The sequence below is a fragment of the Coloeus monedula genome (genome assembly GCF_965178545.1).
Source record: "Coloeus monedula genome assembly, chromosome: 1".
Classification (NCBI taxonomy): Eukaryota; Metazoa; Chordata; class Aves; order Passeriformes; family Corvidae; genus Coloeus; species Coloeus monedula.
The window spans coordinates 42,273,182-42,299,255 of record NC_138781.1 but is presented as its reverse complement, the minus strand read 5'-3'; the positions used below and the strand labels follow the sequence as shown (position 1 = coordinate 42,299,255).

At 38.1% G+C, this 26,074-nt stretch overlaps 1 protein-coding gene across 1 annotated transcript; it reads left to right on the top strand.

Moving 5' to 3' along the window:
- Positions 1-26,074, top strand: DYNC1LI1 (dynein cytoplasmic 1 light intermediate chain 1). Its single transcript, XM_082284972.1, has 13 exons — positions 1-186; positions 496-569; positions 11,483-11,599; positions 13,130-13,360; positions 16,557-16,726; positions 17,888-17,981; positions 19,605-19,740; positions 20,123-20,234; positions 21,670-21,729; positions 21,857-21,901; positions 22,429-22,549; positions 22,718-22,876; positions 24,954-26,074. Exons 1-13 carry the CDS (start codon positions 17-19, stop codon positions 25,064-25,066), a joined length of 1,602 nt encoding a protein of 533 aa, XP_082141098.1. The 5' UTR covers positions 1-16; the 3' UTR covers positions 25,067-26,074.

Sequence of the window (26,074 nt, the reverse complement as noted above, 5' to 3'; positions counted from 1 at the left end):
GGAGGCAGCAGCGAAGATGGCGGCGGTGGTGGGGAGAGCCGGCTCCTTCGGCTCCTCTTCTTCTTCCGGGCTTGGCTCGGCTGCCGGCTTTTCCTCTGCTTCCTCTGCCACCTCTGCGGCCACGGCCAACAACAACAACGCGGAGCTGCGGGCGGGCGGCGATGAGGACGATGGGCAGAACCTCTGGTGAGTGCTCGCCCCGCCCCGCGGACCCAGGCGCGCTGGCCGCCGCCGCCGCCCTCGGAGCGCCTCGGTGCCCTGCGGGGAGCGAGGGGAAGGGGGCTGGATAATCCCCCCGCCCCCGCTGGCGCTCAGTCCCTCTCAGTCACTGAGCGGGGGGGGGGGCACCTCCCCTTGGCAGTGGCAGCTCCTACCCTGCCCCCCGCCCCTCATGCCGTAGCCCCCCCTCTCCTCCCCATCCCCAGGAGATGGCGAGGGTGGGGACCGGGAGGAAGCGGGAGACCCTTCCTAAGCGCTGTCGTCTCTCCGCGCCAGGTCCTGCATCCTCAGCGAGGTGTCCACGCGCTCCCGCTCTAAGCTGCCTTCGGGGAAGAACGTCCTCTTGCTGGGTGAGGAAAGCATCCTGATCCTTCTGCCTTCCCCTCCGCACACTGGCTGAGGAAAGCATCCCGATCCTTCTCCCATCCCCGCCGCACACAGGCTGGCTCCTGAGCCCTCTCTTGGGCGCCTGGAGCTTCCCTTCTTTAGAGCCCCAAGGGAAGGGAGGGGTGATCGGTGGCAAGGCGCTGTCTTAACCCTCCCGCTTCCTCCCTTGCATGGCTTTGCTTCATTTTGGAGATGCAGTGTCCATAGATGCTTTAGATACGCCCCTCATCGTAGGTACCTCGCCATAATACCCTCGCGGTCCTTCCCCCACCCTGGCTCCATAGCTGGAGAATGCTTGGATGGGGAGCTTTTATTGTCTGTCTCCCCCGTGAGCGTTGGCTTAGGGGGACGTGCGGCTCCCGAGCCCTCCCTCGCTGGAGCCGGCGGTGCCGCTTGCCGGCGCTTGCGGTGTGTCATGCGGGCACAAAAACTGCTTCCGTGGCCCGAGCGGCATCAATGACGGTGCTGCCTGCGGGCCGGAGGGCGGGGAGGGCCGTATGGGCGTGCAGGCTCTGCCCTGCCCACTCGCACCCAGCGTGGCGGCACCAGCGGCAGCGCTGCCGCCCCGGGATCTCCACCCAGGGCCTTAGTCCAGCCTGGCCCTCGACAAGGTGAGAGGTGCGGAAGGGGACTTTGATAGGGCGGTAATGAGACACCCAGCTGCAATTCACTGTTGAGGGAAAGAAGGAAAATGATACGTCAAAATCAAAAGCTTCATAGAGGAGAGAGAGAAATGGATGCTCTCAAGTGTGTGTGTACGAATATATTATTGCTATTATTATTAGTGCGGTGGGTTTCTTGTTTTTTGGGAGTTGTTTGTTTGTTTGTTTATTTTCTGAAAGACTATTAAATACTATTACCAGTAGGCAACATAATGAATCCAAGTGTATGGATTTAGAACTAGCTACCGCTTCCACTCCTTTTGCCAACCTCTCTGTCCCCAGAAAGAGCCATGTTAATATTTGAAAACAGGGTTAAAACTCATTAAAGACATTAATGCAGACTCTGTGCACACTATGGTTCTGCGTAGTCTTGTGGTTTATACCCTCTTGAGGTTTTTCGAGTTAGGCTTTTTTTTTTCCTTTCCATAATCCTAAAGCAATCACTGTGATCCTTTTCTTCCTGTTTTGATAAGCTGAGTGGTTACTTAAAACTGACTGAGAAGGAGAAAACTGCAAGGATGATAGGATGGTCTTCTGAAGCTCTTACAAGACTTACTACCCTTTAATTTGTTGTTTTGTATGTTATGTAATTAAGTAGGATATTGAGATTGGAAGTTGCAGTGATATTAAACAACGGAAAGGTTTCATAACAATTGACAGCTTTTTATGTGACACTTTGAAACTAAATTGGATGATTGTCCTTGTTGAAGTTGGAAGATTCTTCTTCAAGCTGTGATCCTTGTCAAGAAGATTACACTCTTTGTTTTTCCTCTCTCTTCGTAGTCAGGTAATCCTTAGTGCTCAGTAACTGGAGACTGCTTCCTTCAGAGCTAGAAAGCGTATCATAGATTGTTTCCAAATGCTCACTTAGTTTGTGCTATTCAACCTGTTGTATATAATTTTTTTTTTTACCATTTATGTGCAGTTTATAGAATGACTGAATGTAGTACCTTTTTTCCTTTATTTTACTGATGCATTTTTTGAAAAATGTGCAGATTCGTAGAAGAAATTCCAATTCTTGCTTAGAAATTGTATCTTCTACAAGGCCTTGGTCCTTCAGGGACCAGGGGGAAAAAAAACCCTAAACTTGGCATGTATTTAGGAAAAAGAACATCACATCTGAGAGGACTTGCCAGTGAGGACCACAGCCATGTTTTTTATGAGAATACCTAATCTTTGTTGACTTGTAAGTCATGATGCTGCTCCTGAAGCACACTGGCACAAGAAAAGGAGAGGTCTTATGTATTCTATATTGGACAGATTCAGTATGTGAAGTTCTGTCTGTTTGGATTCTTGAGCTGTGTGTTTGCAGTTTCTCTGTTATCTCACATTTCCTCTACGTTCAAGCTTTGTTCCTTTAGATAGTTTTGTACTAACTTCTGTTACAACACAGATGACACAATAATCTTGCCATGATTATTTCCAGCTTCTTTATACTTTCAGTACTTTTAAGCAAAAGGTGTAAAGCTGACCAGTATCTTGATGGTTTTCACTCAATTTGTGGCAGGCAAATATTTGCTGTAGAAACAGTCATATTGGTCAAAACTTGCCAGATGAAACATGATTTATAGTAACGAGTGCTTATTTTCAATACAAACTGCATTAAAAAAAAAATCTTTAAGCCTCCTACATCTTATGGCCCCACCCAGAAAAACCAACTGGAAAAACCCACCATGTAGTGTTCTTTTGTTTGCTAGGACAGGTTTTCTAATTTGCCTACAGCGTTTATATTTTTCAAGTAGTGCATATAGTTGTATGCCTAGTTGTTCTGGGAACCTGTCTGTGTCTGGCATGCTAATTCTGCTATTTCAGTATTTATTTTTAGCTGTGTTAACATCTCATTTTTAAGAACCTGGAGAGCAGCTGGAGTTAACATAGACATAACTGAAGGAGATTGGAATGCCAAGTGTTAATCTCTAGATATGGCACATAGTTTTGTGAAGTGAAGGTTAACATATGATGTTGGTAATAATTTGCTCAAAATCAGCCCAAAATTAATTGTCTTACAGTTTTACTTCTCCAAAGTTGTTTCACTTGCAGACATTTTTTCAATAACTATTTTTCCTTAAAGTTTAAGCTCTGATTTGTACCGCATGTGGCACAAAAGCTTCTTATCTTTCTGTTCTTGTATGAACAAATAAAAGCACAAGCCCTTCTAAACTTTACTGTAAGTCCCTTATGCTCTGATTCCTAGGCAGTTTTGTCATAGTGGCTACAGTTATCTTGTTTAGCAGACTATACCAGGAGAAAATGTAAAATGTACATGCCTTCTTAAGGAAGTCAGGTGCTCTCATTGACATTTCTAGCTACTTTTTGCAGATAGCAAAAGCAGTGTGTTTTTGTTCCTCTTGCTTCATTTTTTCTTTTTTTTTTTTTTTCTTCTTCTTTTGGACTGTTTTCTGCTCACTTGTGTAATAAAGGTAGTTGATCACAGGAGATGGTTTTTGTGATGAGAAAACTGATGTGTATAACTGGGAGCTCTCTTGTTCATTCCCTTTCTGATATATCAGCGAGTGGAGTAGAGGGGGGCAGCTGACAACTCACCACTGCAGATTATGGATGGAATCCACAGTGCTGTAGAATGTGTGAAGGCTTGGATTCAGAGACCTGAACTAATCATTTGTCCAATAAACTGCAGCATGCATTCAAGCAGTAATGTTCAAAGTCATTCCAGGATGCACCAGAACACAGGCTCCCAGCTGGCAAGTGAATTGAATAGTTGTTTTCTATCTGGCTTTGTATTTCATACATTGCTGTGTCTCTGAAGCACAATATATTCTTTGCCTACAATTTTTACAATTTCAAACCATCCGGAGACACTCGTATGTCCCTCTGTGTCTGTATTGCCCAGTAATGCTTCTACTGAATCACTAATGGGTTTGGGTTTTTTATGCATTTTACTCCACTTGATGATAAAAGCTTTGAGTTTAAAGGGCAGTGGGAATTTAACTGCCTCGTGTCCACATTTTCTCTTTATCCCAGACATCTCACTTCCCAGGGCTAGGCCTGTTTGTTTGAATCTTGGAGCTGTGCTCCTGTCCAGGATGCTTGGGAAGAAGCACAATCCACAGCTAATTTAGAGGTACACTTTTCTGTGAGGTACACTTTTCTGCTATAACAGCCATTCCCAATATATCTTCATATCTTAGCTTGCTGCTTTCTTCTAGTGCACCTGTTGAATATAAAGAACTTGAAAATTAAGTTTTGATACAGCAAATTTTCGTGAGGATGTAAAAACTGCTTAATTAAATTTGTACTCAACACTATAAAAATTAGTTTTCCATTTTATTTTTTCCTGTTCAAATAGCTGACAGCTTCATTGTTATAATTTAATCATGGAAACTGATAAAATACTGCTTGTTCATACTGCCATATATATTCATACATACAATATTATTAATCTCCAATATTTTAAATTCATGAGTACTGCAGAAGTTAACTCAGAGGGTTTCTTTTCATTCTCTTCTTGCAACTAATTCACCTTCTGCAGGCAATGAAAGCCTCCCAAATGTAGTCAAATTGCGTTTAGGTCAGCAGAGTTATGCTTCTAAAGTGTCAATTGTTTTGATGGGGCATTGACCTAGATAAAATTCTAATTGCTTGTTTTGTAGATACATTTTTTTAGAATTAAGTAGTACTTCTTTGTTGTGTCCTTCCTGCTATAATACCCTGCCAAAAATCCAGAATTACATGGATGCTGTGTAGTAGAAGTCACTTAGAACAGCGTGGAAAGTTCTGAAATTGTTGAATTGCATTTATTTAAGTTAGTCTCTTCGTTGTCAGAAGTGCTGCTGGTTACTGGATCTATCTCAGAAATATCTCCAAAGGTGAAGGACAGTGAAAGGAATTGTGCTGCCGTGTTCTCCAGGCAGGTTAGTGGCAGGAGTACCAATAAAGGTGTCCTGTGGATAGTAACATGGGATTATTCTATTTTGGTAGTGAACCTGGATAAAATACACTAGACAACTTCCTGCTATGTTAAAGGAGAAGGATTGAGGCAGGAGTGGATACTGTTCATAGTCACTGTAGAAGTCTCTGCAATATTTGCCTTTCTCTGACTGCGGGTCTCTCCAAGCACAGGTAATGCTTACTGCTGTACCTGTTTCCACAGTCAGGCTGTGTATTCTTGTGGTGCAGGAGATGGCAAAAGATTTGCTGGAAAAGTTGTCTGCAATCTGCTTTCTGTCATGTTGAAAGGCAGAAGTGCAATTAAGGTGCTCCTCAGAGAAGTTATTTAATTTTTCAGTGCCACAAATATACTGTGTGAATTGTGTGTGAGGGGAAAGACTCACCTGGCAGAGTAAAACAAACTTGGAGGAGAAGAAAATTTTTATTCAATGAGTAAATGAAAATTTAGTGACAAGTTATTTGTAGTCTTGTTATGGCCTACTTCTTGTGAAGTTCCATATTGGTTTGAGGGATTGTAGAGAAGGCTCTCATCAGCATAATTAATTTTGTTCTTTAGTTCCCTGTAAGCAAACTAAATTTGGCTTACTCTGATTATTTTGGTCTTGTTCTGTAAAAGGCATTCTTCAATTAGTATAGAATGTGTAAACAAGCCTCTTTCACTAATATGCAGCTGTAGAAAAGGCAGTTATTAGCTTGTGACAAGTATTTTATCTTGAAAATAGTTATAGTACACATGTGCTTGGTTCTAGTAGGAAGATCATTATGTCTCTATACCACTGTATCAGGTTCAGGCGTTCCATGTGGTGTGGAATAGTGATTGCTCTGGGATTCTGGGAAGGCATCTTAACCCCACTCAATAACTCATGTTTAGACTTGATGTCTTTATTCTATCATATTTAAACAAGATAGATTTTTTTCTATTAATAAAAATATTCAATATTTTATGTTACAGATACTAGATGTTCTGAATTGTTCTACCCAGAAGCTGTCTTTTGCATTATAAAAAGTATAAAGCTAATTCATGAAAGTATTCTTGGCGGTGTGCAGAAGATGTTAATTAGGACCATTACTTCTAGTTTTGCTTGGCCTTGTTTGAACACGTTCTTTTAGAGATGAGTTGTAGAATTCCCATATCAACCTGAATTTTAATTGATGGGTTTAAAATGCTAAAGAAAAACTCCCATCAAGGAAACACTAGGATTATAGATTACGAACAAGTAAGGGCATCCAGGGTTTTTCAAAGAACTGTTGAAAAAAAATCGGAGTCATGGATCGAAGTGGGGCAAGCTACCAATATTGATGACACAAAAGAAATGTTTACTTTTTTCTTCTTTGCCTTGACATATTTTAAACACACTGGACACTTTACAATGGAGAAACAATTTAAACAGGCAGTCAAAGCTCATGTCTGTCCTGGAGATAGCACATTGATTGCTCTTCCATGTACACATTTCTGTGACAAGTAAGAAATGTCTTGTTATAGGACCAGTGAAATTCTACTTCTGTTTTCATTTTCTAAACTGAAAGAAATGTGGAAATAGCATGACTAGTAAATAATTTGAATTTCAAAATGTTAATTGAAAGTTTGAAAAGTTCAAAGCTCTCTTAACAGAGAGCCTAAGTCCTCTCTAATGTAATAGTTTATGGCTGAACAGCTGATGTAGCAGGACATAGATAAGTGCCTGTTGGCCTGCATTTGCAGAAGGAGGTTCATTCGCCTCATTTCCCCACCCTTCCTGTCTGGGGATGACCATTCTGCTAAATTCTGCATTGTGGCAGATCATGTAGTGAATCTTGATTTTTCTGCTCAGTAAACATGCTTTTTGCCTGGAGTAGTGAGAAGGGAGGAGGCTGGGAAAAGGGTTTCTATTATTACAGTTTCCTGTATGTTTGGGGGCAGCAACAAGAAGGATGTTGTCAAAATCTGTTTTGTGGACAGAGTAGCACCTTGGACAGAGGAGCTTTCACAACCCCAAACTCAAGCTCTTCAAAGGGGTGAAACAGTAGCAGTGTGTGGATAAAAATGCAACAGTGTTTGTTTAGTTGAGTATAAGACTTCCCATTTTGTTAACAAGACAGTGAAATACTGTGTGTAAGCATATTGGTTTGGCTTTGTTTCAATTGCTTCCTAGCCTGACTTTTGTGCAAAATTAAATCTGTCGTTTCTCTTTTACTTGTGTTCAGCTTTGCTGCTTAGCACTGCTTGCTAGAAACATCACTTCTGTTTCCTCACTGTTGTATTAATGTGTGAGTGCAGTTTGGTATAATGGAGAACTTTTGTTCTTTAGTATTTACTCTGGAAAAGGAGGCCTTTTTATGTTATTTCCAAAAGAAGGATGCGAAATCTACCTGATTTTTCTTCTACGTTGAAATACTCTATCAAAAATGCTATATCAGAGATGTTTTGCTCCATGAGCTTATATATGGAAGTCAGTTGTTAATTTGGTTATCCCACAGTTGGAAATAAAGAAGAAGCTACAGGATTTTCCATCTTAAAATTCTGAAATGAATTGGAGGATGATGATAATTCTTATTGAAGATGCATAAGGCTCTTTTTTATATATTGCTTCAGTAGCACTTGAAAAAAAGTTCTGTTTCATAATATTAATGCGCAGTGATGTTTGAACCTAGGGAATATGAAATTTTCCTTTTGTCTGAAACTAAGCAGCGTTACTTTTTTGTATACTATAGAGATATCCAGAGATAAACAAAAAAAAGGTAAATATGTTAAATGTGTTAAAGTTTGTAATTTGAAAAGCCATATATTGTGTGTAAATATATGTATTGTGATTGACGTTTTTTCTAAACATATATACGTTTATGTATGTCCCAGGTAGCAATTAATGCTAATTGTATTAATATGTTGTGCATTGTCCATCAAACCTCCAACAGCTAATAGACTTTAATTTCCTCACATCTATTTCCCTCTCCTCTTAGGGCGAGAGAAGATTCTGAACACACTAAAGGCATTACAATAAAATGTTTGAGTTTTGAGAACTCTTAAAAGTTAGCACTTAGAATTAATTTGATAACGAGATTTCTAATAATTACCTAGGAGTTTTAGATAAACACTGGTTTAAGATTTTGTTTTGATGTTCTTGCTGAAGAGTAGCCACACAGCAAAAATCTGCTACTGCTCTTTCCTTGCATAACTCAGTATATTCAAAGTGTCTTGACTTTTCAAGTGGTTTTTATTGAAGACTTTAGGTTGGGAAAAACAAAAACATGGATACAAATACATTTGCAATTGTCATGATTTCAAAAGGTGTGCGCAACATACTACACATAGAAAGTAGAGGTAGATGAAACCTCAAGTCTTAGCATGTTGGGTTACACTAATGTGGGGTTGGACTAGCTGACCTTTAAAGGTCCCTTCCAACCCAAACTACTCTGTTACAATTCTATGTTCTCTTGGCCAAGACAGTTATCTTTTCCTCGCTTTTTACGATCAATTGTTTGAGCAAAAAGGAGGAGGTCCTTGTGTCATAAACGATAGTCCTGTTTTTACTTCCTCACAGCTTTTTAAATAATACTGACTCTAATTTGGCTTAAATATGTCAAGAAGTCTGGTTCTCCTATGGAGTAGGGCACATTTGGCTAGGCAGCTATCTTGTACCCTTGCAAGTAGGTCATACTGTTTGTAAACTAGTTGGTTTACGTATTACTAACTTCAGACTTCACTGATGCGTCATTCTGGCTTTCCCTAGTGAAAGATGAGCGTTGCTCTCTGCATGCAGTAACTTGCACAGCACTGTTATGTATGTCAGCCATCCACCTGCCTGATCTTGATGTTTTGAAATGGGTGAATATTTGCTAAGGAGAAGAGAGTAGAAGGCTTCTTCATGGAACAGATTAAATTCAAGTAGTTCTGTGATGGAAAGCTGAAATTACTACTGTGTGTGCATATGTGTCCAGAGGTACTAATTTTACATCAGATCAACTTGTCTTGTGCTCTACTGGTGAAACTTCTTTCAGAGTACAGGGGAAAATAAAATTCCAGTTCTTATTTTGCCATAAGCTATTAATTTAACAGTATTGAACTCCAATTTATTTTAGGCTTTTGGAAATACAGGGGTGGAGAGGAAATGACGTAACACAGAGCCATGACAAGTAAGGGGCTTATGGGATGTATGCCATATGTTTGCCTATATTGCATAGCATAAGCACTTTGTAACAATAGTTGTCTAGATATTAGCATCTGTGTAAGCATGTTTTAGTTTAGACTGTTTCAGTGTATCTTTTATCAAGTGCAGAACTTTTTACAACAGCAGGTGTTTTTTAGACTTGATGTAGCTACTTTAAGAACTGGGAGATACACTTCACAGGAGATACTAAAGTTTCCCAAATTCAAGCAAGTTGAAATCTTTATTGTCACCTGTGTGAATCAAACTCTAGTATGCAAAAGAACTTATCTGGAAGTCAGCTGTTCTGAGAAACTCAGAAAGCTCTTAAGTGCAACCCCTCATTAAAAGGAATAACAGATTTTGATTTGTCTTACCTGTTGAGCCTTCTGCTGGCACAAATTAATTGAAGCTGCCAATTCAGAAAAGTCAAATAGCACAATGAATCATACAGACATTTTTGGCAGAAGTTAAAGCAGCTTCATAACATGTCAGAGCAGCAGCTAATAAAGTCTTCTCAGTTATTTGTAGATGACAATTTTAAGAAGCTTGGATAAGTACAGAGGTGAGGGCAGAGGAGGAATTGTAATTCATCAGTGGTGATGAAGCTTGAATTCTTCACTTCATCAGAATTATTCAAAAGATATTCTTACAAGAGGAAAAGCTTGATGTGTGACTAGAAGATAGTGCTGCTTTCCAATGGTTATTTAAAACTAGCTGTAATTGTTTGCTCCTGTACATCTTGATTTAATATAGGAGCTCAGAAATGAACCCTTAAATTATGAAAAAGTTACAGTGATACAACTTAATTTTTCATTTAACTTGTCTATGCTTAACTAGACTTTAAACTTCAGTTCTGGTCTTATTTCTCTCTCTCAAAATATGTTTCATTTAAAATAGCCTTTTCATTCCACTGAGTAAAATTCCCTGGACACCTTAGAGTAAGCACTCTTATGTTTTCCAGCATTAGTGAAATATTAAAATAAAATTATCCTCTAAATTGAAGGCTTCATGTGGCAGTCTTGAGGATGATATATTAAGCAAATTCAAAATCAGTCTATCAAAGTATGATATTTCTGTTCTTTCCAGTAGTTATAGCTATAGTGTTTTTAATGTAGCCATAGTGACATCTATAAGATCATGGTCTCTTTAAAGGGAAAACTTCGTTGTGTTTAGCAGTAAAAATTATTGAACTCTTGTCTTTGTTATGTGATTAAAAGCAAGTGTTTAGACTCTCCCTCACTAGGAGAGACTTGGGAAAAAAATGTTTTGTTTGACACAAAATTGATAAAGTGCTTCTTAGGGACCTGGAATTAACCTTGATTTTATAAGCTGTGAGTGAGTTTCAAGAATTTTCTAATGTCTGTTACATACTCATCGTACTGCAAGTTAGAGAAAAACCCAATGATTTGCTTTGTGTGCAAATTCAGCTTGATTACTCTTTTGAACTGGAAAAACTGCACATGAAGTTTTCCAACTCTGAGACCTATGACTACAAATGAAGTTTTTCACAAAGGGTCTCTGACAGTAGTTGAGGTGTTTACAGTGTGCATATGCTGTAAGGTTCAGTGGTTATCCAAGATCCCTTTGGAGGGGAGAGAATAGGAGTGAATGGATCTGGATTGCAAACTTGTCTCTCTGTGCTATCCAAACAGACACATGAATTTTAAGGCAGTGGGTTTACTATTTGTTGCTTCTTTTTAAGGTTTCTTGAGACCTGTAATGGAGAAAATAGTCAAAGAAACCAATACATAAAAGCTGAGGTAACAGATTTGCCTTAGTCAGTGTGCTGTTTGAAATGAGAGAGTTCTGAATTGTAAGAGGAGCTTTCTCTGAATTGAATTCTACTTCAGAAAAACTTTGTTACTACTTTGGTTGTAGCTGAAAGACCGAAATTGTTTGAGGTGTTTAACTACTCCGTAGCATATCCTTTTAAAGATGGGTCTAAGAGCCTATTTCAGGTAGCATAGTTAGTGGCATAATTGCATTTATCAATAAGTAGAAAAAAATATTTGAAGCTGAGACATGCACTTAGAATGGATGGTTTTGGCAAAACCTGCTGTATTTCAAAACTCCAGTGAGCTCAGTCACCCTGTTAGGATATGGTTTTCTTCTTGCCCCAGGTGGTTTTTAATATGTAACTGTGATTAAAGACTGAGTGGTTTCTTACTTCTGTCTCTCCAGGTGAAGATGGAGCAGGGAAAACTAGCTTAATAGGAAAAATTCAAGGAATAGAGGAGTACAAAAAAGGAAGAGGAATGGAGTACTTGTATTTAAATGTGCATGATGAAGACCGAGATGGTGAGTCTGTATTTGTAACAACATGTTAAACCAGTTTGAAAGCAACGGTTCAGTAGTGTGATATTTGAAATGACTGGGATGTTTTTCTGTCTTTATAGTATGCAGGAGTCCAGCCTATGCGAGAAGTGATTTGTATCATAAGGAAGTTTGTCTGTGTAATTTTTTCGGTAGATATCATGAATGACCACTTAAGTGGTAGAGGAGGAGAGGAACCTGTCAAAAGAAAAAGCTAAAAAGAAAAGACCAGGGAAGCAGACTTAGCTGCAACATTCTGAATAGATGTGTATTCCTCAGGCCTAGAGGAGAAGGTGCCCAGGCTTCTATCTTCCATTTCAATTACTGTGGCAAGTAATTATCCTAAACCTACAGAGAAACCTTTGTCTTGCTGGCACACAATCTGCAAGACTATTGTCATGGATTGATGGGTAGAAAATTGTGCACAATGGTGAAGGAGATCTAAAAAGCAAACAAGAAAACCCAAAAACTTGGGTGCAAGTATGGCTAGAAAGGAAAAAGTATGTTTAAGATCCTGTTTAATATCCCAGTACCTGGAGTTATGAGGTGTGAATAAGGATATACTGGAAGCTTTGAGAAAAATGGAAATTCTTGTGTATACTATAAAAAAAATCCCAAACATGTAGAAAGACAACCAGGCCTTTTTTTTTTTCTTTTTTCTTTTTTTTTTTTTTTTTTTTTTTTTTTTTTTTTTTTTTTTTTCCTGAAATCACCTGCTTTCCTGAAATTCATGTCTGGGTATTGGTCTCAAAGTTGACTTGAAACCGTATTTAAGAAAATTGGGAGTTTGATTTAAATGTCTTTCTCAGAGCTTCTGTAACAAGTAATAAAAATTTACCTGAAGGATAAATGTAACTATATCAAGCCAACTAATTTTGAATTGACAGCTCTTCCTTTACTGCACAAGTTTTGGTGAATTTGTAGTAGTGTGATATTTTTGGGGGGGAAAAACAGTGGCGTGGTCTATTTGTATGGTGATTGTCCTTTTGCAAATTGGAAGAGTAACAGTCTGTTAATCATTAAAACCTTGCAGTTCTTCAGGTTTTTGAGTGGACAAGGTACACTGTATACTCTTAAGAGTTATCTAGGTATGTCACATGGAGTTTTGAAGGGGAGATGGCAATCTTTGAGAGGTGAGCAGACCAAGAGCCACAAAAAGACATCTAAGTTCACCCTGTTCTACTCTTCTAAGTTACATCTTGAAGAAAGTGTTTTCTTGCTCAAAAATGGTGAACAACTATTTTGGAAATGTTGAATGCTCTCTCTGGACCCTCCCTTTCAGATAATGTATTAAAGATGTTAAGTTATCAGCCATTACACATTAGGGTTTGAATGAGGAGGAGCTTGTCTCCCCACAAGCTGCAGTTTGCTGTGTCATTATGTATGTTCAATGGACTGATAAAACATCATTTGCTTTCTTCCTTGTGTTTTACATGTCCAAAAAACATTCAATAGCCATTATGTAGTGGTGTGTTTCAAGTAAATCTCATTAAATGTTCTTCCTTTTTTTTGTAGACCAAACAAGATGTAATGTATGGATTTTGGATGGTGACCTGTATCACAAAGGTCTTCTTAAATTTGCAATGGAGGCAAGCTCTCTAAAGGACACTCTAGTTATGTTGGTAGTAGACATGTCTAGACCTTGGACTGCACTGGATTCTTTACAAAAATGGGCGAGTGTTGTAAGAGAACACATTGACAAGTTAAAAATTCCTCCTGAAGAAATGAAAGAAATGGAGCAAAAGTGTGAGTATTCTGCAAATACATGGGAATCCATTTAAATATGCTTAATGCTTCCTGCACCATTTAATCTCTCCATTGCAGTCTTTCATTCTTTGGAAGTGTTATTTAAAATTAGAACTTACCAAGCAAGTCTGGCTTCAGATAAGTCTCAAGTAGCTATATGAACAGTACTAGTACTTCTTTCTAACAGAATAACAATGTAGGGGGGAAAAAAAACTTTCAGAATGAACACAACTGAAATTACAGTCTTGCTTCTTATGTATTTTTCTAGATAAGATTCACCAAGCAGAAAAAACCAAACTTCTAAGCATTCAATTTTTAATTTATTTGTTTAAAGGCAGATCACTACACCAGCTTCTTAACTGTTCCTGTAGTTATCCAATTAGAGAATCGGGGACCTGTTCTGTGCTTACCAAAAGTGGTAAATGTTGAGAGGATTTATGGCAGCATGGCCATGTCTGGGCCCTTTCCACTTGAAGAGTTTTATCCTAATTATTATTGATGTTAACAGAACTATGTGTTTGTTGCTCTGTCAGTGTCTTGTCTTTTTAGTTTTAAACATGCAGAACACAAAGATTTTGCAGAATTTCTTAAACTGACTGACTGATCTCCCATAATAGCTCCATATTACTTCTGAGCAACCCTTTGTATTCCCCTTTGGGTAGTAGAATTTGAGTTTTTCCCATTCATCTCTCAGTGAAAGGAAAAGCATTTGAGAAAGCTGTGTGTTGAGATCAAACAGCATGATTAAACTTTCTTTTTAAGTCTGAAGATGCACTCTAACTGGTACATTCTTAAGCAATGAGTGCTTATGCTAATTTAGAAATGCAGGTTATAGCTGTGCTGTGATGAAGTGGAATGTAAGGTGACAGTTGTAGATACTCTGGAAGGAGGCGAGGGGAATATTAGTTGTTTTGTTTGTCCCTTTAAGACCGAGATTCTTCTAAGGGAAGTATCCTTGAGAACCGTATCATCCACATGAAGTTGTTTAGGTGGGAGGAGCTGAGCTCTCTTGGATGTGTTTTTTGGTTTGGTTTTGGATGTTAGTGCATGTGTATTAAACATTCCCTCAAACACCTTCAGGATAGGATTTTGTGGGATGAAAGTATGGATACAGTGTCTACATTATCAAAGGTGTACAGCTGGTAGTTTGGCTTCTTTACTGACTGAGTGAACAGAATAGAGAAAATCTACAAAATCCAGAAAATGTAAGCAATGAAATGAGTCGAGAAAAAAAGTGCTACTCCATTTAGTTTTGGCTGTTTTGGTTTTCTATCATCTGGTCTAATTCTTACAGATATAAGTAGTCTGAACACTGGGTGTAACAGAGGCCCTGGACACAATCCAGACGTGATTGGGAGCTGGTTCTTATTTTGATGCTGTTGTGATGTGATTTCATGCATTGCTAGGCGGGCAGGAGCTTGACACTGCTGAAAGGAGGAGGTAACATTGCTTGCCTGACTTTTGGCTACCGGATCCTACTAGATTCTTGTGTTAGGCTCAGTGGTCCTGAGAGCTGATTTAACTAGCTACCGGGACTGAATTCTACTGAGAGTTTGCATGTGTAGTTTTCTGGAGGTATGTTGCTGTGTTTGTCTTCAGTTCTAGCAGCTTAACTCCACTCAAAAACACCCTGGGAGGACTAAAACTGGTACAGAAAGGCATTTGGGGATACGTAACAGATGTGTGTGAAGGGTTGAAATAGCTCTTCCTCTTTACTGAATTAATCTGTGTTCAGCGAAATTGTGTTTCTAAGGAAGACTTGAGTTTTTATTCCACAGTTTTGGAGCTGTGATATACTAAATCAATCCTCCTTTTTACTGCTTTCCCTGTTTACATTAAGTTTAGTATGTTATGATCATACAGTGGAAATTTTAGGAATCCACTGGATGATTTATGCAATTATCCCAGAACAGGCAGGATACTGTACAGGAAAGAGTGGCATATCACGGTGAGAATTCTGGGTTTCAAATACATTCAGTTAATTTGGGAGGGTCTCAGAAGCTCTTTGGACTAGAATTGAAGTAGCAGCATTCCTTGAGTTAGAGCCTGGCTTGACAATTTGTCATGATAACCTGTACATGTGCTTTTTGCTATTGTGAACTCCAAGATCTGCAGAAAGATTGAATAATCTTGACCTAATATAATTTTTCCTCTAGGGCATTGAAATGAGTCTTGCTCTGGTAATTGCACAGATGCTTTTCTAAGTATGAACTCAGAGGGCTTCAGTCAGTTTAGTGAAGGTAGCAGTGGATTAACACACAAGCAAGGATGTTCTGGTGTAGTTCACTGCCCCTGTGCATGATGCAGCTGAGCTGCTGAGCTGCCTGACTTCTTTCGCTGGATCACAATGTTCTACTCATGAAATAGTAGGCAGTAGTTTGGTTTGGTAGAGCCTTGTTTCTGCTGTGTGGAACAGGGCGTGTGATGGGAAAGACACAGACGTTTTATGCCTCACATTGCATCCCTGACTGCAGGGATACTAAGTGACCATGTAATTAGAGGCTTGGGTGTGTGCCGCGGAACATGACAAGGACTTGCAACAAGAATTAGAAAAAAAGAAAGTTAGAATGTAACTTACCTTGCTTGCTACATTTTAAATAATATCTGATAATTTTAAAGCATACTGAATATTTACTATGCTATTAACTAATTATAAAGCTAGTTTAAACTAGTGTTTGTGTATTCTATTATTTTTTGTTGTTACTGTTATTGAGTCACTGTACAGAGAGTGAAGTGTGAACAAAGGGTCTGTAGGTAAAACCTGGTATACAGTAGCTGCTAAGCAGTTTGTGTAAGGCATAATTCTGTTTATTCTGACAAACTGTTCCATTAACTTTGCCAAGAAGAATGGAAGGAAACTTATGTCCTTTAGGAAACAGATCAAACAGTAATCCTTCGTAGCAACTGCCTAGTGGCTTCACAATGATAGAATAAAAATGGTTTCATGTTGTCCTTATGGACAGTTGTATCTGATCATGTTCTTCTAGCTGCTGATCCAGCAGATCTCAGACTTCCTAGTTCTCCCTTGTGCTGGACAGAGCCAACAGCTAGCCAGGACTAGGTGCATGCTCCATTTTTTCAACACCAGGATGCAGAAGTACTATACAATCAACAGTGCTAGAGATCAATGGCAGTGGAAATCATTGTTGAAATAATAAACCAGTTGATGTTTTAATGTAACTTTTTTTACTTTCAGTGATAAGAGACTTCCAGGAGTATATAGAACCAGGCGAGGATTTTCCAGCTTCTCCACAGAGAAGAAATACTTCATTGCAGGAAGACAAAGATGACAGTGTGATTTTACCCCTGGGTGCAGATACACTAACATGTAACTTAGGCATTCCAGTAGTAGTAGTTTGTACAAAGGTTTGTTTCACGTTTTAGGTTTTTTGCATATTTTACTTAAGTAACTGTCAATTGTGGATTGGGGTGGGAAGCACACAGTTATTAAGTTATTCTGAATACCTCACTTAAGAATTCTTTTAAAGTGTTTAATATTGAAGGTTGGTTATCTTCTGGAACCCATTATTTACTGTTATTTTGGAATTAGCTTTTCCTTTAGTTCTACCAGTTTTCAAGGAGTTGACAAATACCTCAGACCTGGTTTTGCTCACAGAAATGAGCTAGTCAATAAGCAACTAGAATTATCCTTGATTTCCACAGTCCTCCATATTCTGAAAATAGTGTTAAGGTTTTTTTAATATTTCTGATATTTTTCTGAAGATGAACTTCTTTGGGAGTTGTAGTCAGTGAAGTGCTGCACTAGTAACTTTCATCAGTTCTTAGGGTGTTTATGGGATCTGTTTTGATTTCTGTTAGATATGTAACCATATTCTGAATTTAAAGAGAACAATGGTTGTCCTCTGGCTGTTTTTTATCTGGTTTTGTTATTTTTTCCCCCCCGGCTCCTCAGTTCTCATTGGCATTAAGCATACTGCATCTGCAGCCTCTGCTGGCCTGCAGGGAAGGCATAAACCTTTTGACGCATATGCTGTTCCTTCTCTGGAAGGCTAACCCTCTCATTTGAACAGCACTTTTTTTTCCCACCTGCTAGTTTCCTGCTATTCTTTTCTCCACCCCCACACCATTTTTCTTCTGCTGCTTTCACATTCCTTGCTTTTGCCTCCCTTTTCAAAGAGCTAGTTAGTAACTGAATTAAAAACACTGTCTTTTAATGCCAGTGTGTAAAAAAATTTGGGTAGAAAATGATTATATCATTTAGTGGTAAGTTTTCAACAGAGATTTTGAGTTATTGCATTGGAGTGGGGAGGGAGAGTGAATTAAAAGTTCCAGTCACTTGAACTCTGAAGTTAGTGCTGACCCCAGTGCATGTACATCCAGTTATGTATTATTAAGACCAAAAAAGTTCAATTGTGCTTCTAAACTACCTTAGCAGGTTTTTGTTTTCCTCTGCACTACCCCACCCCACTCTATTTCCCCTTCCCCTTGTGAACTGAATGTGTAGAAGCACTGCTATTTTAGCAGGTGACTGAAAGCAGTATATTAATTTTGTGTTTATTTTGACAGTGTGATGCCATCAGTGTTCTGGAAAAAGAGCATGACTACAGAGACGAACACTTTGACTTTATTCAGTCACATATCAGACGGTTTTGCTTACAATGTATCCTTTAGCACATCATAAAGATGATATAATTACTCAATTCAATGTTTATATTAATTATGACAAGCTTAAAAGGATATTTGCATCTGTACCAAAGTAGTGTGCAACTCTCATACTGTAGCTGGCAGTCTGCCTCAGCTACCTTTGTGGGCAGTGTTGAATTAAACTTTTCCTGGTTTCTTTTACCTTTTTTTTTTTTTTAAAGAGTTTCTAGCATGTCCCCTTACCATGAATTTCTTTATTGCCTCCATGTCCATATTTAGGAGTCAGTTCGCAGAACAGCACATCTTAGCTGACAAGCTCCCTAAAATAACAGCAAGATAATTCATTTAAGTATGATCTTGCTCCAGATGCACATAAGGCATGTTATTCACTTTGTCCCAAATATGCAGTTTCCTCCATGCTCAGTAATTCCACAGGATGAGGTTATGAGGGAAGGAAAGCAGTGTGAATTGGTGTAGGCAAGGGCCTCTGACTTCTCTTGTATTGGTACAGAGAGAGTGCACAGAAGCTGTTGCTGTGCTATTTGTAAGCTTCATTTTTTTAGAAGAAATGTATAAAATACTGTCTAGTGTTGTTTAGTCAGCTAGGTATGCTGAGATCTAGATTTTAGATGCCAGTAACATGCCTACATTGTGTCATCATTTGAGCTGCGGTAAAGGGAAGCTTAAATGCGATTGGAGGGACAGCAGATGACAGATGGAAAAATTAGTTCAAGAGCCAGAGACCTCAGTTGAAATGGCAATTCCTTCAAAGGGCTTACAAGACCTAATTTTTCAAAATGGAATTATGGGTAATTGTAATAACTCTTGTGTTTGGAGGAAGAATACGAAATATTAGTAGGGATTAGCCTCCATGATTGCATATGCCATGTACAACTTGAAATTCCATTCTAAACTTCATTGAATAGGAGTCAGACCCCATTATATAACTTTCTCCTAGGAGTTGAATTGGAGGCATTTAGAAATAAATTGGGGAGTTGGTGTTTTTATAATCCCGAAGTAAAAATTACTCTTTTATTAATCCTGTGCATAAAATGTGTTAATTTGATACTGAACCATGCTCGAATACTAAGCACTCTCTTGGTATTTTAGTTACTGATATACAGTAAACTCATTTGCCTTCATTTCCTTTAAAAGCAGATCACTGTATAATGTAAGAGCTTGTTCCCCTAATTAAAAAACCCAGATGGGAAAGTAGAAGATCTTTGGCATTTTTGAAACTGCTATCATTAATGCTGCAGTGATTGCAGGGTAGGGTAATGAGAAGATACAAGGATATGGCATGAAAATTTTTGTTCACTAAAAGCAGAAGGCTGTTTTGAAGGCATCGTAGTGAAACCATTGGTGCTGGGGGGCTTTGAAAGCAAGGAAGAGTTTTTATTTTACTTGAAAATCAATAGCTGAGTTGGCCTAAAGCAAATAAAGAAAGAAAGACTGATTTAAATTACTTAATAGCTTATTTCAAAAGGAAGTGTTGGAAGTTATTTGACCTGTTTTGTTTTGGTTTTGTATTCCCTTTCAAAACTCTCCAAAGTAGATGACCCTTTTTTGATAGTTGAAAGGTTACTTTAGTATCTCTTACTAGCCACTGAACTAAGTTTCCTTTAACAGGTTTATTCAGATGGGGCAGCACTTATTTACACTTCAGTAAAAGAAAACAAAAACATTGATTTAGTGTATAAGTATATAGTCCAGAAGTTGTACGGATTTCCTTTCAATGTTCCAGCTGTTGTTGTGGAAAAAGATGCAGTATTTATGTAAGTTATCTGTACTATTATGTGTGTATGTGACTACAAAATGTATCTGTGCAATACTGTAAAGCAGCATTTAGAGCCTTTTTTGGTTTATGCTTTATAAAGTTCCATGTAATACTCTCATGAGTTGGAGTTTGGTGAGTGCCAGTGGGTGAAGACTACAAACACTCACTGCTCCAAAGGGAAATGTTAAGCCCAGAGATTTTCCTCTTCTCTATTATGGTGAACCAGTCTCTACCTCCTTGTACTGATCAATAACCAGTTTGCATAGGAGAGTGGGCACTCTGACAGTTTTCCTGGCTTTCAGTTGTGTGCAATTCAGGAGTGCATGCAAGAATAGCCCGGAGTAGCAATAGAATTTTAAGCCAAATAATCCTTTCTCTAGTCCTGCAGGTTGGGATAATGACAAGAAGATAGGAATATTGCATGAGAACTTCCAGACACTAAAAGCAGATGACAGTTTTGAGGATATCATAACAAAACCACCAGTCAGAAAGGTAAGCTAGGATGTATTGGCATTTAACTCCTTTGCTACTTATTTGCCTGTCAGTTTTTTGATTGTTTCTTTCATGGAGACTATACTCGCAGCTTGTCGTAAGTGTGATGTACTGTATGGGGGGAGAAGGGGGAATCTTATTTTGTTCTTAAAGTTATTCTTTAGTTAATAAAAAAGATCATTATGTATTTTTGTTCTATATAGCTCTTCTTCAGCTTACACTTTTTTTTCTGCTGCTGTTACATTGTTCAAGACTACAAATACACTTGTTTTGCTTTTAAGACATATTTGGTATTGAAAAGCCTAAATGTAATTTACCTGTTTCTCAGGTTGAGTTTGTGTTTTTTAAGAACATTTCATTTTGCTCTGAGTTGCTTATAACTTCATAATGCTTTCTGTTTCTTCTGGAGTATTTAAAATAAGAAACTTGAGACAGGGTAAAATCAAAAATAAACATGTCAAAACAGCTTCTACATATATTCAGTGTGTTTTCCCCTGTACTATCTAACAAAATGCCTTGACAGAACAACCTGTAAACATATGTGAGGTTTTTGAACAAAATGCCAGCAGCAGTGGACTTCCATGCACACAGAGGTTATTGAAGGCAAATATTTTGATGGCTTTTTCTAACAAAGCTAAAATTTTGTGACTGATCTTATTTTCAAGTGCAAATTATTTTAGCAGAGAAAACTAATACTATCTCCTTTCTGCAATCTTTAGGGAAAATATCAAGACATGTTAAATAGGTGTCCAAGGAAAATATAATTGACAATATTTCCTTTTGCATGCTTATAAACTTCAGACCTGGTTTATAAACTTTGATATTGGTATTTGCCATGCATGCTCGGCAAAATTTTTGATGGGCAAAATTTTTGATGAGCTTATTTGGAAGGAGAGTGTTTGCGATTTGATGCATAGAACTGGGATCTGCAATGTCTGTGTCCAGTTCCTACACCAGTGTAATGCAACACAGGTGAAGAGTTATGTTTGCCATAGTTACCTAAAAAGTAATACTGAGGTGAGGCCTTAATCAAAAGAGACAGGGGCATGATGCAGAGTGTGTGCGTCCGTGAATACTTCTTACTGATCTGAGGCTCCTGAATGTGCCTTGTAACCATTTAGTTCATTTCTTTTTATTGAACAATTAAATGAACTTTTTAGTGGGTCTTTCTACAAATGTATCTACAGCTTTATGCCTGACAGGACAAAGGAGTTAATGGTAATTCTATTTCACTTCTAATTAACTTGGCCTAAATGGAATCATGAAGCAGCAGTCTTAAATACGAAAAATGTGATATGCAGCAATCATAGTATTTTATATATGTATTCATTATTGAATGTTTTGGTCATATTCACCAAAAAAGTGAATAAATCATAAAAAAGAAAATACCTTTCTTTCTTTTAGTCAGAATTATGCTCATGTTTTTGTATTGCAGTTTGTTCATGAAAAAGAAATTGTAGCAGAGGATGACCAAGTGTTTCTTATGAAGCAGCAGGTAACTTTCTGTCTATAAAACAAACAACAAGAGTTTCATTTAACAACATTCCCAATACAAATTTGGGGTTGTATTCTTAGTTATTGTAATATCTAAAACATTTCATGTGTATGTTTGTTTTCTGCAGTCACAGTTGGCGAAACAACCACCTACTGCTGCAGGAAGGCCAGTGGTTAGTAATAAAATTTTTAAATATCATCACATGAAAATCATTAGCTTTTATATATTTAGAGGGCTGCTTTTGTCTGCACTGTCAAATACTGTTTGATCTAATTGTTTTAAACTGGATAGTATTTAAAGTCTCATAGTGCTCTAAAATTATGGCACTTCACAGCAAGTCACAGCTTGTATTGACAGCAAGGGCTAAAGGTCGTGGCTTTCCTTTTTGTATGTTAGAATGCATTTATGGTCAGAGGCACCACTAAGTAATGGATGGATTTTCAGGTTTCTCATCGGGATGAAATGAAAAGCTTGTCTAATGCTTTAGTTACACTAAAGTTAATAGTTTTAACAATGTTCTACGAGTGAGAAAAAACTTCTACGCAATCAGCAAAACCTGAACATGTCATTTCAGTTGCATGAGAATACTACATTTAAAACACAAAAGCTTAGGAGCTGTAAGAAGTAACAAAATGCTTAATTTCATGCATTCTTATACTTTGGGTTTGCTGGTTTGTTTTTTTTGTTTTATTTTAATAGGATGCCTCACCGAGAGTTCCTGGTGGATCTCCTAGAACACCAAATAGATCTGTAACATCGAATGTTGCCAGTGTTACACCTATCCCTACTGGGTCAAAAAAGATTGATCCCAATATGAAAGGTACCTTTTCTTACGAGGACACAAATGCAGCTGGGGAAGTAAAATAATTGCTTTGCCTGCTTGCTTTAATATGCTTATTTAGATTGATTAATACACTGAATCAGTATTTACTTAGAAAATCTGTGTTGGTTTTGTGTTGTGGTTTTTCTTTCCTTCTTCCCTTTGTAGCTGGAGCTACATCTGAAGGAGTCCTGGCTAACTTCTTCAATAGTCTCCTGAGCAAGAAAACTGGTTCTCCTGGTGGCCCTGGTGGTGTTGGTGGCAGTCCAGGAGGAGGTGGCACTGGAGGTGCTGGCAGCAATTTACCACCATCAGCAAAAAAGTCAGGTATGATTAATGACAAAAAATCTACTCAATCTAAATGGAGTGATGTATTGTTCTTGTTAGTATGGTTTATCAGGAGAATGAACACTACTATTATTTAACTGAATGCTATATATGTATATATGTGCTTTTATATTCTATATGGTTTTTTGCTTTTGTTTTCACAGCACTTTAGTATTGCCTTTTTATGGCTTTCAGAGGAGCAAAGAAAAAATTTTCATGTTGTTGTTTAAGCATGAATCGTGTCTACATGAGTTCCTCATTTTTTCCCTTTATTCCCATCATTCCAATAAAATGGCTTATGCCATAAGCCTCTTTTAATCTTATTTAAATAGGTTGGGACTGAATTTCAAGTTGATTCTTTTTAACAGTACTGTCATTGTTAAAATAGCTTTAAATTTTCTTTCACTAGTGTTCTAGCTCTGATGTGATGAGTACTTTGAGTTTGGTGACAGCCTATAAAAATACTTACATATATTCTTTTGACAGCTGTGTATATATGAGGTGATTAATAATTATTATTAATCTAGAAATGTTTAATAGTGACTGTGCTAAAGCTAGATGCAGGACTATACTGGCATTTCTTGCTATTCCAATTTAAAATGTTTCTGTATTACTTAAGAGCATGCGTACACAGACACCTTTCCTTCCTGCTTCCCCAGAGGTTAGTAATGCTGCACTTAGGGGACAATGCTGGTGTTTCATTGGTACTTCGCACTTCCCACTAACATTTTGTGTAGATGTTGTGTAGAAATTTTTTCACCTGTGCACACTTCCCTTTTCTAAGTGCAAAACTCAGTTGGCTAAGCAAAGTTTGAATGCTTCCTCATGTGCATGTAGGCCAAGTCAGCAGTGCCAGTTTGAACAACATATGGACATTGTTCAAACAAATGCAGCTGACGCAATATGAGGCACAGAGAGCACCCGCTGAAAAATCCTGTGGGGAGTGGCCAGCAGCAGGTTTGGGTGACACCAAGCAAACAGAGGCAGCACTCCAGAAAAGTGTTCTGCCTGGGGCTGTGGCACAAACTTCTAGGACAGAATTTAATTATTAAGGAGGAAACAGTTCTCAGAAATTTCCTAATATGCGACAAATGAAGGGTTAGGGTTATAGCTGGTTTAATATCAGAAAGGACTATGTTTTCAAGGAATTACCATAAATACTAATAAATTTGGCTTAGATGTGGCCTCTTCACCTTCCTCAATGTTTGCTGTCTTGTATTTAGAGCTATCTGTGGCACTCATTTTTCAAATCTGAAAATTGTCTGTTAAGATGGCAATTTGGGATTTTTAAAATTACTTTTTTCCTCAGCAGCTTTGGGAAATTTCTCTGCTTATTAGTTGGAACATTGGCTGCTTCAGAAAGGATGCTGGGACACTGCTACAACCTACACGTGTCAGAACATTCCTTTATAGATGCTGTGCACACTTGTCATGGTGTTGGAGTCTTAATACTGCACTGCCTTTTCCCATATTGTCTCCTCCATTCTTGCTACAGTGGGATAGAAACCTAGACTGAGGAGTAAGAATTAAGAGCAAAAGGGTGGGGGGAAATTGTGTGTTTTGAGCTTGAATTAGGTTAGAGTGTGGCTGCACAAATGTTTGTGCCATTCCAAGTTAGGGAGGAGATAAGTGGGTGAGGAGAGAAAGAGATTTGCCATCTACAGGTCTGTGTGCACCCATGAGCAGCGGTGTCATGTTTTGCTGACCAAGTACACAAAACTGACTTTGCTGGGCTTGGTGAATCCCCTGATTTTTACATTCAAATACAAGTTTTACAGAAAATTGTATAGAAGTAGTAATAACTGCTAGTCAATAGTCTTCTGTATTTTTTACTTTAACTCTTCATATACTGACAATTGATATATAATTATGGAAGTTGCTTTGATAAATTGGAAATAGGAAAGGATATGACTTTCTCTCTACAGTTTCCTTTCTGTTTCTTTTGAGTTTTGGGCTTACACCTTTACTCTGCACCCAAAGTGCACAGTAACAATTACTAGGATTTGTCTGATTTGAGAAGTGAAGGCACTATAGGCTTTTCATAACCATGACTGAATGATACACATTTATTTTGTAGGTCAGAAGCCAGTTTTAACAGATGTTCAGGCAGAATTGGACAGAATTTCACGAAAACCTGAAATGGTCTCTCCTACATCATCTACATCTCCCACAGAAGGTGAAGCATCTTGAAGACACCAAATAAAACCAATTGTTCAGTTTTCTGGGATAATTCAAACTTGCCTCTGCCTCTTCCTTCAGTGACTGGAACTAAAGAACTGAAATATCTTTCAGAACACAAACCATTGATGTCTGTCTTTCTTTCATATGTGTTGCCCAGCTTTACAAAAGGGAGTTGTACAAATGGAAAACAGTTATCACATTGTGTAGGAGCACTGCTCACAGTGCAAGAATAGTAAATTAATTTTTTTTTCTGGGTTTTGTTGAAAAGTCAGTGTAATTCTGTAAAATTGCAAGTATGTCCACTTAAATGATAGGGGTTGCTTAGAGCAGGAAAACTGATACACACCACAGGCACTTAATTTATATTGATTTCCCAACCTGTTAGGTAAGTTTAATATTATCTTAAATAGATTAACCTTTACACAAGAGGTCTACTGCTTGTTTTTGGAAGAGAAAAATAATTGCACAAATCTGTAACAGCAACAAACTCCAGTTATACTTAAATGCTCCATTGGGAGTATGGTTAAAAAAAAATCTGTTTGATCTCCACTGAAATTTACACTGCATTCAAAAGCCCATGCAAAATTTCATTCCAGGTATAAGACTAAATTAGTGGCCAGCTTTTTTTGGTTTTTCCTCCTCTATTAAATAATTTCAGACACTGAATAAAAGATGTATAAAGAAAAAGCAGAGGTTAAATGTACAGAATATCAGTATCCAGATTTGTCTATATATATGGCTCAGCCTTAATGTCCCCCACTATGTTTCCCACACTACTTACGGTTTAAAATTGGTCATCAAAACTGTAATCAGTTAATAAAGTATTCTCTGCATTCAAATTTAAATAACTTTCATTGAAGCCATGGTGTTCTTGTTCGTTTACAGTTAAATCTAAGGATGTGGTGTAAAACATCTTAAAACATGCTTTTATATTTTTACCTCTCAGTGAATAACATCACTGGCAGATATTTAAACTCCCTTAAAACATCATTTCTGGAAGGAGATAAGTCTGCAGTG